Source organism: Heloderma suspectum, chromosome 7 (assembly GCF_057233095.1).
Source record: "Heloderma suspectum isolate Gila_16-S chromosome 7, 16-S_ref, whole genome shotgun sequence".
Lineage (NCBI taxonomy): Eukaryota > Metazoa > Chordata > Lepidosauria > Squamata > Helodermatidae > Heloderma > Heloderma suspectum.
In genome coordinates this window covers 45737214-45756022 of record NC_139464.1, presented here as the reverse complement: position 1 = coordinate 45756022, position 18809 = coordinate 45737214, and the positions used below count along the sequence as shown (strand labels likewise).

Here is an 18809-nt window from a genome sequence, read left to right as displayed (position 1 = left end):
CATTTTTAAAGTACAAGTATTATGCCTTTGTACAATGTTCATGTGAAGATCATGTTATCTCTAGATAGAACACCAACATATTATACCTAAGCTACAAAGCCTTGAATTTCTAAAGTATCACAGAGCTTAAAAAAAAATACCCTGCTTCCTTCCTACTTTCTAGACTTGGATGTGGGTTATTGAGGGCAGATGGTTGGAGAGAAACATAGATCAAACACTTCTGCTGTCAATTTGTACCAACTCCATCTAAAAAAATGAAAAGAAACATGGGTTCTCTGCCAATAACCAAACCAAGTTGAATATACTCTGGAGTCTCAGCCTCCATTTCAGATTCCACATTTCAACTAGCTCAAGAACCTACATAAATAATAAAGTTTATGTCCAAGCAAGATATACATGCAGCTAAAAACAAAATGTGTTCTTTCCGCTAAATCAAACAACAGCAAAGTCAAATTGCATCCACAGGTTACATTAAGCATCATGGGCTACAACCAATGTTTGACCTACTTGGAGTAGACCGACTAAAATGAATGGGGCTTAAGTTACATAAGAACATAAGAAGAGCCACGCTGGATCAGACCAAGGATCCATCCACTCCAGCACTCTGCTCACACAATGGCCAACCAGCTGCTGACGGAACCCACAAGCAGGACACGAGCACAACAGCAGCCACCCACCCATGTTCCCCAGCAACTGGTATACATAGACTCACTGCCTCTGGTTCTGGAGGTAGCACATAGCCATCAGGACTAGTGGCCATCGATAGCCTTCTCCTCCAGGAATTTGTCCAACCCCCTTTTAAAGCCATCCAAATTGGTGGCCATCGCTACATCCTGTGGTAGCGAATTCCATAGATTATGCGCTGTGTGAAGAGGTACTTCCTTTTATCTGTCCTGAATCTCCCACCAATCAGCTTCATAGGATGATCCCCGGTTCTAGTATTTTGAGAGAAGAAGAAAATTGTCTCCCTACCCACATTCTCCACACCATGTATAATTTTGTACATGTCTATCATGTCTCCCCCTTACCCTCCTTTTTTCCAAGTTTTCCAAGCTAAGTTAGACTAACATTTGATACACATCTTTCTCTGCTTCTTCAATTATCAAACCTGGAGTAAATTTCAGGACCTGAAGATTATATAATACTCAAATGTGAATTGCTCATTAAATTGCACGTTCATATATTTGAAGTAGGATTATATTAAGGCTATCACTCAATTAAAGAAATCAGAGTTGATTAGTCTTGTGATGTTTAACCAATCAATAAAGACTGCAATGTTATGCATACTTAGAAATAGGCCTACTTTGTTCAGCAGGACCATATGAGCAAAAATGCATAGTGTCAGGCTGTAAAACTACATATATTTGCATAGTAATACAATATTTTAAGAAAAATCCAGTCAGTTTAGCTTTTAAGATGGTTTGTGCCTGTGTTACAGCAGCCACCATCTTAGAAGAGGCATTACTCCTTGTGGAGAAAGAAGCAATGTCCATTCTAAGATGGTGCCTATCACCTGCAGTTTGTCCTGACCACTTTTAGCTTAAAAAAATGTAATGTTTTAAATATCTGCTATGCAATTAAGCAGGGACACAACTCTTCCCAGGCTTAAAGCAACTAGACTAGATCCAATCTCCTTCCAATCTTATCTTCTGTGATGTAGCAGAGTTCAATAGTCCAGGGTTGACAAATTCAAACTATACACTATTTTAAGGAGTTAAAATGTGCCCCACAAGCAGCTATAACAAGTGGCTAGAAGTACTTTCTAAAATGAACACTTAAGGGCCACAAGGTGGGAAACTACAGTAACTTGTTCAAGTGCCAATTGTTCTTCGGATTACGTTTCATCAAATGTTCAAACTAAGTCACTACTTCAGAAGTATATTGCTGCTTCTTTCCCTTCATCGCAGAAGAGAGCAGTTGATAGTATCTTTTCACCCACTTTTAAGGTATCTGTTAATGTTATATTTGTATCCAATAGTGAGTTTAGGAAGGTTAAGACTAGTCCCAGCCCCAAAGGAATATTTGATTAGGTTTTCATCAGAAGGAGAACGACAACCCCCCAAAATGTTATAACATTAGTTATTTACAAAACAACTTGTGCTTTTGCGGACAGTACTTCTGCTCACATGATCTGAGCTACGCAATTTTTATTGATGAACCTGCCACCCCGCCAAAAAAGCTGTTATCTATAATATGTTGCACACAATGTTATTCACATCCATTTATGAAATTCTTGTTTTTTAACTGGGCTATTCTTTGATTTCATATATATATATATATAGCGCAATATACAAACAAATACAAAAAAAGGCAAAACCATTTACTATGCAGTGATGGGGTTGTCTCCTCCTAGTGACAGTCTTCTCCCCAGCAGCACAGAGAGCAAGGAGACCCAATGTGCTACCAGGTGACACCATGATGCAATTAAAGACCTGGAAAACAACCGAAACAAGGGAAGCACTGGTCTCATGAAATATTTGAGCAGTCAACAGGATCTATTGACCAGTATACTTGACTTCAAGGGAGCATCACATGCTACTTTAAGCAGAATTGAAAGGTTCAGTCAGGTTCTAGGTATGAACACATTTAAATCTTGTAGTTTGATCATGGATCAGACACAGTGTCCTTTAATAATTATGTGTGAATGTGCTTATACATTAAGACAACGAGAAAGATCCTCAAAATATCCACAGTATCTTCTGCAACTGAAAGGAGAAAAAATATTCTCAAATTCAGCTCCTCCACACACGAAGTCTAAGAAATGAGGTAAAGGGGCTACAGGATTAGATTTTTCTCCCTCTGGCTACACCTTCTTTCCAATGCGATGTTCACAGTCCCATTTCTGGTTCATAAACTGTTTACCACCAGGGTCAGATATGGTCATCAGTAGCAAACTCACCTCTCCAACTCTCACTATCCTGGATGCCTGGCATGACAATCTCCTCCCTAGAAATCTCCACAAATTGCAACGGGGGGGGGGGGGGGAAGGCCCATGTGTTTGGACTGGTTTTCAAGGTAACAGAGGATAAGGAAATTAAAGCAGTGGACTTTTGATCTACAGCCTGTGGATTATGCTTTTATTGTTGTTGTTCAGTTATTAAGTTGTGTCCGACTCTTCGTGACCCCATGGACCATAGCATGCCAGGCCTTCATGTCCTCCGCTCTCTCCAGAAGTGTGCTCAAGTCCATATTCATTGCATCGGTGTTGCTATCTAGCCATCTCATCCTCTGCCGCCCCCTTCTCCTTTTGCCTTCAATCTTTCCTAGCATCAGGGTCATTTCCAGGGAGTTTTCTCTTCGCATTAGGTGGCCAAAATATTGGAGCTTCAGCTTCAGTATCTGTCCTTCCAAGGAGCAGTCAGGGTTGATTTCCTTTAGGATTGACTGATTTGACCTCCTTGCAATCCAGGGGACTCGTAAGAGTCTTCTCCAGCACCACAGTTCGAAAGCATCAATTCTTCGGCGCTCAGCCTTCCTTATAGTCCAGCTCTCACAGCCACACGTTGCTACTGGGAAAACCATAGCTTTGATTATATGGACCTTTGTCGGCAAGGTGATGTCTCTGCTTCTTACTATGCTGTCTAGGTTTGCCATAGCTTTCCTCCCAAGGAGCAAGCGTCTTTTAATTTCACGGCTACAGTCACCGTCTGCGGTGATCTTGGAGCCCAAGAAAGTAAAATCTGTCACTGCTTCCATTTCTTCCCCTTCTATATGCCAGGAAGTGATGGGGCCAGATGCCATGATCTTCGTTTTTTGAATGTTGAGTTTCAAACCAGCTTTTGCACTCTCCACTTTCACCCTCAAGAAGAGGCTCTTTCGATCCTCTTTGCTTTCTGCCATTAGGGTGGTATCGTTTGCGTATCTGAGGTGGTTGATAATTCTCCCGGCAATCTTAATTCCGACCTGTGATTCATCCAACCCGGCGTTTCTCATGATGTACTCTGCATATAAATTAAATAAGCAGGGCGGCAGTATACAGCCTTGTCATACTCCTTTCCCAATTTTGAACCAATCAGTTATTCCATGAGCGGTTCTTACTGTTGCTTCTTGACCCTTGTACAGGTTTCTCAGGGGACAGGTCAGGTGGTCTGGTACTCCCATCTCTTTCAGAATTTGCCACAGTTTGTTGTGATCCACACAATCAAAGACTTTAGTGTAGTCAATGAAGCAGAAATGGACGTTTTTCTGGAATTCTCTTGCTTTCTCCGTGATCCAGCGAATGTTGGCGATTTGATCTCTAGTTCCTCTGCCTCTTCGAAACCCAGCTTGTACTCCCGGTAGTTCTCGGTTCACATACTGCTGAAGCCTGGCTTGTAGGATTTTGAGCATAACCTTGCTGGCATGTGAAATGAGCGCAATTGTACGGTAGTTTGAACACTCATTGGCATTGCTCTTCTTTGGAATTGGAATGTAAACTGACCTTTTCCAGTCTTGTGGCCACTGCTGAGTGTTCCAAATGTGTTGGCATATTGAGTGCAGCACTTTAACAGCATCATCTTTTAGGATCTTAAATAGCTCAGCTGGAATACTGTCATCTCCACTAGCTTTGTTGTTACTAATGCTTCCTAAGGCCCACTTGACTTCACTCTCTAGGATGTCTGGCTCAAGTTCAGTGACTGCACTATCATGGCTATCAGGGACATTTAAGATCTTTCCTGTATAGTTCTTCTGTGTATTCTTTCCACCTCTTCTTAATCTCATCTGCTTGTTAGGTCCCTGCCTTCTTTGTCCTTTATCATGCCCGTCTTTGCACAAAACGTTCCCTTGATATCTCCAATTTTCTTGAAGAGATCTCTAGTCTTTCCCATTCTGTTGTTTTCCTCGATTTCTTTGCATTGTTCATTTAAGAAGGCCTTCTTGTCTCTCCTTGCTATTCTCTGGAACTCTGCATTCAGTTGGATATATCTTCCCCTTTCTCCCTTGCTTTTCGCTTCCCTTCTTTCCTCAGCAACTTGTAAAGCCTCATCAGATAGCCACTTTGCTTTCTTGCATCTCTTTTTCTTGCTTTTATTACCCACCCTAAATGTTTGGCCAGCTAGCTATACATTTTAAATAAATCATATAAGTTCCTCTCATAATTTCCACTCAAAACAGGTATGGGAGTTTTCTAAATCTGGTGTCTGCCCTCTTCCGCAGGGTAAACATTACTTACTCTTTACACTGTAATCAAAGTATTTCACGTAATCAAATATTTCAAAGTATTTCATTTTATTGCAAGAGGTCATGAGTTACAACCCATTCATTCTGTCAGGGATCTGAAAGTTCTGATTAAACCGCCTTTAAAAAATAGTATATTTGGGTTGATTGTATATATGTTTGTGTATCAGACACTTACTAAAATTGTTTGGTGGTTTATAAGTGCTGGAAATACACATTTCATTTGCGTTCTAAACAAGTAGAGTGGACTGCTATAGAAACCGGCCTGAGATGAGGGAACTTTATTGGGTAACATTCCGCAAACAAGTATACTACCTCCTTGTTCAGTTCTCAGTTAAAGCTCCAAAGAATATTGGTTCAGAAATTTGAAGAGGCTATTTTCTGTTGTAGTCCCTCTGTCCTCTATACATTAGATCTTGCTGCTTATGAGTAAGCATTAACAAGTACAGAATTGTATGTTGCATGGATGATGTACCAAGTATCTTTGAGGAGGTCTCTTGGACAGTTACTGAAACGTTGTCTTACTACGTTAACTATTTATCTGAACTTGTAGTAGTACAAGTAATTTAGGATACCTGTTCACTGTCAATGTTGCAAAGCTTTCTGCAGGGCGCTGTTTTATACAATGCTTATGGGTCATGTTATTAAGAGCACTATTAAAGATTAGATAGTCAGGCAGATCACAGAGTAAAACTACGCAGTCTGCACTAGGTTTTGGGTTTCACTACAGAGAGCACATATGTTTACAATACCAGAACACGATTTAATTGACTTTGTTTGCCAGTAAAACCTTTATAAAAGTTGTTTTTAGATAGTATGATGAGACAGCATCAATTTGGATTATTCTAGTGAATATTTTATTTTTGTTTTTATTGTGGTGAAAGACCTATAAAAATAAAGTAATATTTTACCTTTCCACTACTGTTTTTGTACAGCAGTTACTGTGTACTTGTCCATGATCTTCATGTGAAGATGCCAAGGTTCCATGACGTAATTATGCAAAGTACTAATTTCTTCATAAAGAGATTCACTTGAACTGTTGGCGATGCAAGTTTTTAAAAGTTTATTTAGAAAATCCTTGGCATTTACATGGGGCAGATTACTAGTAACCATAGAGCTGGAGCTGAGCTGCAGTTAGAGCTCCAGATTGCAGCCAAGCTTGGAGTTAGTTTGAATTACAAAAGCTATGGTAATTAAACTGTCAGAACTACTACTCTTGTACTTTATTACCAAGCTTTGGCAATTCTGCTCACCACCACGAACATGGCACCACTATCTAGCGAGCATAAGAGGCCAGCCTTCCTCCCAACTTTGTAACTGCAGAGGTGGACGGAGACTATCCAGGATATTTCCCAGCAATCCCTGCCACCACCGGAGTTCAAATGGTGGAAGGAAGTCTGACAATTGATTGTTTGGTAGCTGTGTGACCAAGGCAGCTGGAGGGTCTTAGCCACACAGAGCCAAACAGGCATTCCTACTCCAACACAGAAAAGGTGGGCGAGGGCTGGACGTAATTGTCAGAAGACACCCTGAGCAATTTCAAGCAACTGAGACCAAGGGGGCATTCTCCCCACCCCGCCAGCTTTTTCGTTTGGAAAGGCTCGGGGGTGGGGGGGCTACCAACTACCATTTTTGGCCTGGCCTGCAAGGCTAGCCAAAAATCGCAGACCCCTGCTTATATTGCCACAAGACCACACTGAAAATATTAACCCATATAATCATTACTTGACCTTTTCTATAAGAGCCACGGAACTGGATTTTCACATGTGATTCACACTGATTGCTCTACCATTTAAGAGTATTATAGAACTGTTATATATTCACACTGATTTGAGACTTTAAAATACATATATGCTTTTACAGGAATCTTATTTAGTATATAGGAGAGTTTAGATGTCAAGGCCACGGGCGGGGCGGGGGTGTCAAGAAATGCCTCTGTTTTCTGAGAGGTAAAATGAAAAATCTCAAAAACATCCTTTGGAGCGGAACACTTTTTAAAGCATCTTTTTAATATAGCTATAGCCAATTCACACTGTTGTAAATGTCTTCGATTGAAAAGTGGTAATGACAACACTGCTGCTGCATTTGATTAGCTTACTAAACAGACAAAACTCTTAGGAGTTAAGGTTGGAAAAGTACTTTCAATTATTCCAAAACAGAGAATATCTTTGGATATTCAGTGAAGGAGCGCACTCTGGGAATTTCCCAAGCCCATTGCTCCTGCAATGTGGTGGCAAATCCTCTATATAATCTCAGATTCTGCCATATTCTGCATCTAGTGAAGCACACTAATGAATATTTGAAAACACACACGTACCCAAGTAAGAAAAACATATCAGTTCAGAATCTTGTTGCACTTAATGTGAAGTTTCCATTTACCTCAACCTGAAAGTTCAAAAGCTATGGATGTTTCAGGCACGGATTCAGAAAAATGAGTTATGCGATTCATTTTCAATATTATTTATTGGAACTGAAGCAAAATGATAAATATGCATTCAGGATAACTAATTATCTCTGCCATCCCATTATTACAATATTACTGAAGACTGAAATAGCATACCTTCGTAGACATGTCAAAGTTGCTGAATATTCAGCAGTATTGCTACTCTTTAACTGCATTTGCTTGGTTCCAAAGGTGCTGCTGTACAAACAGAAGGCACATTCAGGAGAGATGGGGGGGGGGGCCCTCAGAGGACTGCAGCAAGAATGAGGTGGTGGGAAAGACCAATTCGGTGAGCAGAGATTTGCTCATGAGAGTTAGGACCCAAGCAATTATTGGGTCTTTTATTTTCTGAACTCTTGAAAAGTATGAACCATTTGTTCATGCACAGTAATGCTGATGCTCCCTAAACGGGAAAAACCAAGCATAAAGTTATATTAAGGTTCTTCAGAGAGCATATTAACACTGGGTATACTTTTAATTGTTTTAGTAAGGCAAAGACACTTAATACTTCAAAAGTGTAGATTTATACCAAATAGTACAATTCTATGTGCTGAGTTACACAAAATACATTACATTACATTATGGGGTAATGTAGTGAGGACCCCTTCCTCCCCAGCCCTGCAGGAGCCAAGATCACATATCAACACCACCTCTCATTTAGGTGCAGGCACCCTCTGACCTATCCTCTCCCCTCCGGGTTAAATAACATGGTCAAATTTTTCCTACTGGCTATGGGTTGGATCCAGACTTGCCCTTCCACAAACAGAAAAGCTCTGGCAACCAGCGGAAGCTTCCTGCTGGAGAAAGGGGTGAAATGGCAATTTTCTCTTATTTCCGTTCCCCACTGCAGCCCCCACCTCTCATGTGTATCACCAGTCCCCCAACCCTCAAGAACAGCATGGGAGGTAGTGCTGAGGCAGCAGGGAGAAGGGGAACTGGGAAAAAAAATCTGCCCTACTGATTCCTCTAGCAGCAGTGGAACTCCATTAAGTGCAAGTCTGGATCCACCTTATATGTGTTAACTACAGGAATCACCAAATAGGAACAAGAGCATACTGTTTAGGATAGGGGTACGGAACCTTTTTGGACATCTGTGCAAATTTGGCGATTTGACAAACTGTCTTGGACATCAACAAAAATTGGCTGCCATGAGAAGCATGGCAAAGGACAAGTAACCTGCCCAAAAGACTTGAGTAAATGGCAGACATGGAGTCTGAGCTCAACACACTAAACATCTCTTAAAACCACTGTTTTCAACACCAACAGAAACCTATTTCGCAGACAGAAAGCTTTTTCTCTCCCCACCCTCTGACAGCTCATTTGCCCATCTCTTTTACTCTCTCTCTCTCTCTCTGGATCACCACCCATACACTCTCTCTCTCTCTCACCATGGCTCACCACTCAGACATGTGCACGCTCTCTCTCCCTCTCCCCGCACCATGTATCCATCATGAAGGCATAGACAGGTACATACACACATCCCTCCCATACATACGTACACACACATCACTGCAAACACACAAAAAACTACATTCACTCTTTTTCAGGATCCTCCAACCCTCCATCCCTCTCTCACACACATGCAGCCCCCACTCATTCAGACATACAAGACAGCCCCCCCACCCCAGTTTCTCCCAGATGTCTCTCCTAGCCCACACTATCTTCCTGCTGCTCTCCCTCCCCATAGGTTTTCTGCTTTCTTACCACTGCCTTTCCTAGCCCCCTGCCTCTTTCTAGGCCCTGCTGCTCTCTTTAGCTGGCCACCCCTCTCAAGACTACCAGAGAGAAGTGCCAAGAGTCCCCTTTTCTTTCCCCTTTTTCTTGGGGGCTGGGTACACTGCAGAGGAAAGCATGGGCCTGCAGCCATCTGCCACCTTCATTTCCTAAGAATGTCTCTGAGTCCTACTTGTGGCCCAGAGGCATTCATAGGTAATTAAGATGGCAGCAGCTAGAAGCCCTCACTTTGCTTTGAAGCAATCCCAGGTAATAGTAGGAATTGTTTTTAATTTTTAAAAAACTAGGAGAGGTAGGCCACCTTGGCAGGCACCTACAAAGTGTCCAGGGGCACCACACTGCCTACCCCTAATCCAGCAGAAGACCCCATCTAAAGCATTATAAGAATGAATTCTATGAGAGATGCAGTTAAACAGTAATGCATATTTGGTGCCATGCTTCAGGAATAACCTTGGTTTACACGTAGCAACTTGTCTAGTAAGCTGTGACAAGTTGGCAATCGCTTCCAGGCAGATAAGCTTTTTTAACCACGAAGCATGTTTTTCCTTGGCAAGGGGATTGATGGGCCACAAATGACGAAACAAGTAGGCTAGTAAGTTTTTTGTTGGTTCTTTTAGATTGACACGGTCAAGTACATTTTGTATTGTAAATAATGTTTTATGTTATGCCCAACAATGCTACATACCTTATTAGTATTTCTGAAATTCCAGATTTCACTGAGCCATGCTAGTTTGTACTTGCCTGTCACAATTTGAAAGCCTTCTGCCACACATACATCTGAATGACAAATACATCCCATGCCTACTGCTACATTTTTGTCCAGACCTAATGCCAGGAAGCACAAAGTATACTTCACCCTAATTTAATGCAAACAATCCTGTGAGATACATTAGGCAGAGAGCTTCATGACTAAGTAGAATTCTGAACTCCAGGTCTCCCTGTCTGTCCAATATTCTAGCTTCTGACCACACTAGTTCCCCACACCTGCTTAAGGCTGACCATTTAATGTCTGCCCAAACAGGAAGTTTTTACAACTCTTAGAAAGTGTATACCAGCTTGGACTGACAGATGTCTACAAGAAGGGAGTTCTACAACTGTGGGTAGCCCTCAAAACTTTGAATTGCTTATCCCCAGGCTTTTAATGAATAAATTTCAGTATGTTCCTCTTTAGTCACATAGCCTTGTTTCCTGGTTATTGATATTGTGTCTGATGTTTTCCATTCTCCAATAGAAACACACTTCCTAAAAACAAAACAATGCTCTTTACAGGGCTGGAACTATGTTTGGCAAAGACCTCAACACCATGCTCCATCCCTACTGCCCTCCAGCATGGTGATCCCCACTCCTTCTCCCCGTTACCTTGCCAGTATCAAGAGGGCAGAGCAGCAGCAAAGAAGCCAGTCTAGTCAGCAATCTCTACTGGCACCCACCATTTTAATTCCCCCATGATGCCTTTGGGGGCCCAAAATAATTGTGCCGGAGCAAGAGCTCTAGAGTCATTTTGGGAGGAAACATTTTTAGTCCAACCAGTTGGAATAAAAACGTCTTCAGCATTTGACAGTCAATAAAGAAGACTGAATTAGTGCTGGATTTGGATAGAGGGATATTTAGGATTGAAAGCCAAGCCTCCCCTATCCAAGTTCAGCGTGGATTGATTTGGATCAAGGCAATTTGAATCAATGATTTAAATCAGCAAGAAAAAAGGTCGACTTAAATCACTATTTAAATGAAGTTTCCCACTAAAACCTTTTCATATATTTCCTGAACAATGGTGCAAATCTGATCACTAAGACATGTTAATTTACAATTACATAGACTATTATTTACACTGTTTCATTCTTAGAAGCAGGCTTTGCGTCTCAGTATATATTTCGCATGTTTCCTTTTACCTTTAGAGGGAATGTCTTTTAAAATATTCCCACAGAATCTTTCTTGCAGACTTACTATGTGAATACCGAAAGCATGTTGGAAAATTCTGCCTTCTCTTTTTCTTTCCAGCGTTGCCCCTTTCGGTTTCATTCTGTCTTAGTCTAACCTTCCCCTCACAAAAAACAAAGCAGCAAACCAAATGCCCATGACAGATAGGTCAAAGCAACATTTGAGAGTTACTGGGCAGAAAATATCAATTTTCATGAGATGAAAAGCTGAAATTAATGTCCACATTTGATTGGTGGATAACTTCATTTTTATAAGGCTGTAAGTGTAGGTTTAGCATGTTTATGATGTGACATAATTGTAACCATGTTATTTTTTAAAGTGAGAAACAAATATTTTATTTACATTTTTTTTAAAGAAGAAATTGGATTTCCATTTTAAAAATCAAGACTTCCATTTTTAAAAAATATATTCTCTTTTTTAATCATTTAATTTTAATCCACCCTGTCCGGGTTCAACACTATCCACTACACCACATACAATTTATTGCCATATGTGGATCTGCCTTTAAGGATAATTTGGAAACTTTAGCTGATACAGAATGTGGCTGCTGGAGTACTAGTGGCTTTCCATGGCTTTCTCTTAGGTTTCATTTTTACGGGTGTGCTACTGATTCTGACTGTAATGGTTTTTTGCTTTAAATATTTTTGGGCTGGGATGTCTGTTTTATTACTGCCACTAGTTTTTGTTGATTTTATTTATTTATTGTTGTATTGTGTTTATCTTGTCAGCTGCCTTGAGAGGGTTTTGTGTCCTAAAAAGATGGCCTAAAAGTATTATGTAAACCAAATGATGAGACAACCCAGCTTAATTCAGTATTTTATACCTTAAGTCTGCTAAAATACATCTAAAAACAACTTAATTTGACCAAAATCAGGGAGCTACTTTGCTTGCACCACAGATTGCTTTCTTTGCTGTGTTACATTTAACTTGTTAGAATAGCTGAGATCATAACAGCAGCTGAAACTAAAAAATAAGCCCAAAGAATTTCAACTGATCTCCTGTATAAAGTATATTATATCCACAAAGGGAGGCCAGCAGCAGTGCATGCACGGGCAGCCTCACTGGTGCATAATCCCTACCACTGGTGGCCACAATGAGAGGAAATGCTGGTTTCTAGAAGGGGTGCAACCTGCCCCTTCCAGAAATGAACATTTGTGCTCATTTCGGCACCTCCCCCCCCCGCCCCAAAGCACTAGATTTCAGCTGCTAGTGGCAGGGCCCACCCTGGGCCACCCACACAAGGCCCACATTGTATACTACCCTGTATTTTAAACACTCACTACTTGTGTGAGACTCTCATTCTGCTACTAAGCAAATCAAAGGAATGGCCCATAAATTGTGCAGCAACTGGGAGTTGGGCAGGAGGCTCCATCTGCATGGTACAGGCACCACAATAATGTGCAAAAGTCTCTTGGAGTCTGCATAAATGAAAACCAATAGTGTCACTGCCTTTTGTAGGCCACTGCAGGTGTAGCACCTGCACCTGCTACCCCAACTCTCCATTTGCTGCACTTCTATGCAGTGACTGGTTAAGTGCACTGGCTCTCTAGGGCTGTCACTCAGTATGCTGCATAATCCCGCTCAATGCATCTTTATTTAAGCATGTGTCTATTAAGAGCTTGTTTTAGATGTAATCCTAAATCTTTGCCAAAATAATTAAGGAAAAGCTATTCCCTATAATTTTTCCCTCAAGTGCTGACTTCAAGTAGCATCCTAATTTTGTGTTCTTAGAGCAGCCTACCCCAACATGGTACCCTTCAGATATTTTGGACTGTAATTCCAAATACCCTGCACTAGGGCTGGCTGGGACTGATGGGAGTTGTAGTCAAAAACATCTAGAAGGCACGCTGGGGAAGGCTGTCCTATAATATTTTTCTTGATAAAACTATTTGCAAAGTTTACAGTAGAAGCATATACAATTAGTAAAGCTTTAAAATTTAAATAATTTTTCGGCTCCACCACCAACATGCACTACCCCACCCTCATCAGTGAAACCTTGATGTTTCATTACGAACACAATACTGTTCATTCTGAGTAAGAACATATGAGCAGATCTCCTGGACCTAACTGGTGGTCAATCTAGTCCATCAAGTTTCCAACAGTGACCTGTTTCACACGTAACACCAATTCATAGGTTTAACCCATGAATTGGCAGGGCTGTGTTGGTCCAAGTGAGTATACTGCCTCCTATGCACTCAACTGCTTTTGCTTTGCATCTCCTTTCATCAACAACCCAGGAACAACCTCACTCCTGGGGTGTTTGATGCAATGTGTGAACCCAGAAGTCTGGGTTGTTTATTCCTCTTCCAGGTTCACATGCCGCATCAAATCACCCAGGAACTGGGAATTTCTGGGTCATTGATGAAAACGGGTGCTAAGTGGAAGTGCTGAGCAAGACGCAGTGCACTCGCTCCTGCATGGCCCCAGCAAGCCATGGATTGCTGTTATGGGCGAACTGGGCCAGCGGCTGCCTGATGCATCCCAGAAGTATGCAGTGGGAATGAAGACAACAGCTCCCTTCACTGCTTGTACCAAACATATACATTCAGAGATGTACTACCTCCTGAGATTTCAATTCGCTATCATGGCTAATAGCTGCACTAAAGCGTTTCTTTTTTTTAACCTGCTTCCTACTTAAATCAAGAAGGCAAATACTGAATGAATACACAGACTTCAAGCCACAGAGGTAGTTAATATAATTTCCCCCACCCCAATATATGGACATGCTTGTTTAGGAACAAGAACAGCAGGCTTTGGAGATTTTTTTGTAGTAATGAAACACTTTGTCTAGTTAAAGTGTAATACTATCTTCACCCCCACATGCAAATTCATTTTGTAGGTGAGGAACCAGTCACAGGTATAAATTCAAGGCTTCATTTTGAACGGCAATACAGTGTCTAGACAAGTTCTACCAGCTTTTTAAAAAGTACAGTATAATAACTTCACATCCAGCTACATGCCCCATTACTATGTGTTCATAAGCTCACATATATTTATAGGTTGCATTCATAATTGCGCTGAATGCCTCTGACAAGCCTGCTGTCTAGCAATGTTCTGAAAAGAATTTTTTAAAAAATATTTAACTTTTCATTGCCACACTTCAAAAGTTTAATGTGATCACAGTAACATCTTTGCCTTACCTTGCCCATTGCTCCAGGCTGTGGGCCCCTCAAGCCTGCCTGTCCTCCCATCTGTGGGGAACCTTGCTGCAGCGTCTCAGCCAGTAAGTTACCAGCATTACCCATTCCTGGGTTTGGATAAGACATGTTGGAACGTCCTCTTCCAGCTCCAATTGAACCATTCAAAACTTGCCCCTGCATCATACCTTGTCCATTTCCTGCAGCCAACATACCAGGATTCATACCAGCATTTATTCCTGCATTCATTCCCATTCCAGGCTGATTTACTGGACTGTTTACTGCTGGCATCATTCCTGCAGTGGACTGAGTTGACGGACCTTGGTTTGGTCCGCTTGCACCCATCCCCAAATTCGGAGAAGTCAACGCAGCCTGTGCCATGGGGCTTTTGACCATACTGTTTAAGATTCCCATTCCAGGATTGTTTTGTTGGGGCTGACTGGCCATGCCCTGGCCTGGCCCACCAACTCCCATATTAAGGTTTGGCGAACTACCAGCCCGTAGCAGTTCAGACAGCTGTTTGTGTTTAGAAGCAGCATCCTGTGCCATACCAAGGCTAGTCTGCAGCTGATTAATGTCACCACCATTGGTAAGTCCCAGTTCTGTGGAGCTGATTAGTTCATCGGGCAAGTCGTGTTCCAAATCAAAGAGGGTTCCAAAATCTGGGGGAGAAAGCCAAAAAAGTGGATTAGAACACTTGAGCAGATCTTTCAGATGAACAAAGTTAACTGTATCAGCACTGAGAAATCACTTTGCTTATCGAATTTGTTTTATACCAAACCAAAAAATGAATAGCCTTTTTAGTAACGCACATTATTTCCTCAACAACTCTGTGAAGTAGATCAGGCTGAGAGATGGTTACTGACCCACAGTAAGCATGGCTGAGTAGGGACCTGAAATCAGGTCTCCCCAGTCTAAATCTGACGCTATCCACTACACCACAGCAGGTGTTTGTTTATGCATTTAAGGATTAATTTATTTTCCTCCTGCAAGATTCTCACTCATATTAAAACATTTCAGTCCAAAAAGGGTCAATCTAAAACCTAGTGTTTATACACCTTACATCACGAGTTCAAAGCACTTCAGATACGTACTCTGCAAATCTTACGAACAGCCCTATAAGGTAGGCCAGTATTAAGCCCATACTGAAGATGGGGGTTTACCAAGAGACTAGTGACTTATAAGGACATCTAGCAAGTTTACAGCTGAAGTGAGTTGTTTCTCTCAGTTACTATGGTACAACAACTCTCTTCTCAATGTGCAAGTACAAGAACTACTTTCTTCTTGCTTTCCTGCAGCAACTGAACAACTGCCTGGTTTAAATGTTTAAAAATATTGTCACTAATGCAATTATCTTTAGTTTGGTTCATTTCACAATCTACTTAAGCCTAAAATATCTTAAGGTAGGTTATATACACCTTATGTCATGATGAAAACCACCACCAAAAAGCTACTTTGGTTACACAACATCCATACCAGAATGTGCAATACTGAGATTATATAATCCCAACAACAAAGTGCAAACGTGCATGCACATAAGGCTAAAAACCTGCATTCAAAAAACTCAAATTATAAGCCTTTAAGCAACAGAGTTTTTACATGTTCAATACTACAGGCCTCAATGGTCAGAGTTATACAGTAGCAAATTAGTGCATGGGTCTATCCACTACCATTTTGACCACACAACATAGGAAATAAATGACAGCGACTATAATTCAACAATTCCGCTAACTTGTTCCAGACTTGCAGTTCTGTAACTTGACAACTAGCAGGATCCACCCACCTCTAGCCAGAAATACCACTAGGCTGCTATAGGCACCCTTTGTCTAAACCAAACTGAACATGCAAGAATTTGCGCCATTCATTTTGCCTGGGGATGTCCCATATAATTTACAAGTTCATATATCCTTCAAGGATTTGATATCCCAATAAAAAAATTCTACCTGTTCCTTATTTCTGGGAGACTAAGACTGCCCTAGCTTTTTTAGTACCTACACTGATCCTATTTTGGTGATAATGCTCCTTGTATTTATTCAATGCATGAATTTACTGAGCAGCTTCACACACGCAAGCACACCTCAAAAACAATGTGCTAGTAATTATGAAAATAAAATATATACAATGTAGTTGATCAGATTTACAAATTTCAAATTGCACAGTCTTTATTCCAGAGATATTGAATAGGTAAAGATTATGAGAGAATTACAACACTGTGCCTGCAATGTTTTCCAAGTATTTCCCATTCAGCAGCTTCACCCAATGAAACCATGAACCACTTCCAAGCTTCCTGAAGGACTTGTTTAGGACACAGTTTTAAGAGTTGCTGAAAGAGAAACGGACAGGAAAGACACCAATGCTTGCAAAACATCAGCTACTTGCCATCCTGCAAAGCTGAACTGGACAGCCAGAAGCTCCACGTCCACTTCAGAGCTTTATTACTGCATACCTAGTAATGGGAACCACCACACGCTATTGGGCTAAGGTAACCCTTCCCCAACTTGGTATCCCAATAAATATCCTGATTTTAAAAATCTACCAAGTTGAGGAAGGCTAGTAAGCTAGGGTGTGTGTCTCCGTTCATGCATCGTGGTTACCATGCAGTAAGAATTAGTAGCCAAAAATGTTAAACACTACTCATTTCTTTTATTTACAATTATTTTTAGGCAAGCTTTGAAGATGGAACTGGTTTCAGAAAACTAATTTTTCAGATGCTTGTGAACTACAATTGAGTCAATGTAAATCGTTCTGTTTTACAGTCCACATTCCATACAACCAACACTGCAATGCTAACATGCAACACTTCCAGATTTTAAAATGCACTAAATACCACTGGGAAGATATCACAAATGTCTGTAAATTAAAAGAAACTTGTAACCAGGGGTCCCCACATTTTGACGAGCCCTGGAAGCCCAACCATAATGTGTGCTCACCAGGATCCTGCCCCGTCTCAAACAGCCCAGTCCTATGTATCCAATGTATATCTACTTGGAAGTAAGTTCGACTGTGTTCAACAGGATTTACTGTAAGGAAAACTTTAGAAAAATCCAGTGCATTTTCACGTGGGAATAAGCCCCATCCAACCTGGAGGGACCAGCTTTTGAACTGACATGTACAAATTAAGCCTCTAGCCTCCAATTTCACACTGTGCTTTTTTCACATAACATCACTGACAATACCATACTCCCCTCCTCACAGCTCCAAGTCAGGGAGAAGAGCAGACCGAGTCCCTTAAGTTGTACTGTATTTTGATGGGCACTGGGATGAAAAACAAGTGTGGGAGTAGTCTCACTCCCCTGTTCTGCACTCACATGCGCATATTCTTCAGCACTACCATACATGCGACAGGAAGTACAGGTGCATGCTTCCTTCAACTGGGCCGAGGGAGAAGCTTCAGCCCTCTCGAGGATTTTTGCTTGTTTTTCTTATTAGGTCACATCCCAGAAGTTAGAAAGTCTACACAACAGGCAGACCAAGGGTAAAATCCAACCTCAGTCCTACTTACAGTAGACCCATTGAAATGAATGGGACTGAACTTAGTCATGACCAACTCAAGTCCCATTCATTATAATGGGTCTACTCTAGCTAAGACTTATGTTAGATTTAATCCCAAGTGACAGCACAAGAACTTTGGAACCTTGTAGCCAGTGTGCAGTGCATGATCCAATTCATCTGCCAAACACAGGTCAACCTGACCAGTGCCTTCCTCCTCTCCTTTCAACCATCTACAAGGGTGGGCAACTTGTGGCTCTCCAGATGCTTTGGTCTACAACTCCCATCAGCCCTAACCAGCCATAGCTAATGGTCACAGCTGATGAAACTTGTAGGCCAAAACAAGTGGAGGGCCACTAGTCACCTAGCCTTCAACTAGGATATAGCTCAATAAGCGAGCAACATATAAGAGTTTAGAAGGGCCCTTGTGATGCCTATGAGTCTTGCACCCCACCCCCATGACCCCCCTACCAGGTTGGCTTAGGTCTTCCTTGGGAAGGCAGTTCATAGTCATAGCTGATAGAGGTACAACTCCTCCTTTCTATCAGGCAAGGTGAATATTGAACTACACTAAGCTTGTAAGGTTGCTGTGATATGCAAGTAGCTATTCTGAGAAGGTTTTTTTCCTAGTTAACTTAGGGACAAGGAGACCTAGGCAAGAACAATGGGTTTTTTTAAAGTTTTGAGGAGGTTCAAATGATTTGACAAACAATAACTCTTCCTACTGAAATTTGTTTCAGTACCAACTCATTTGAGTACCACATAATTTATAGCTTTCAGTTGCTCTTGATAAATATCACGACACCAATGCTGCAAAAAAAAATTTCAAATGGAAATTAAAGTACAAAGTTAGAAGCTTTGTACATTATTTTCATTGATATATACCAAGTTTTTGGCACAGCTGAAGAAAA

General features: G+C 41.2%; 1 protein-coding gene across 1 annotated transcript in view; it reads right to left on the bottom strand.

The window, feature by feature from the left end:
* Positions 1–18809, bottom strand: part of EP300 (EP300 lysine acetyltransferase) — a 103807-nt gene that overhangs the window by 73362 nt on the left and 11636 nt on the right. Inside the window, exon 2 of the mRNA XM_084809943.1 lies at positions 14413–15071. Within this exon, the coding sequence (XP_084666069.1) occupies positions 14413–15071 (659 nt within the window). The remainder of the gene's footprint in view (positions 1–14412; positions 15072–18809) is intronic.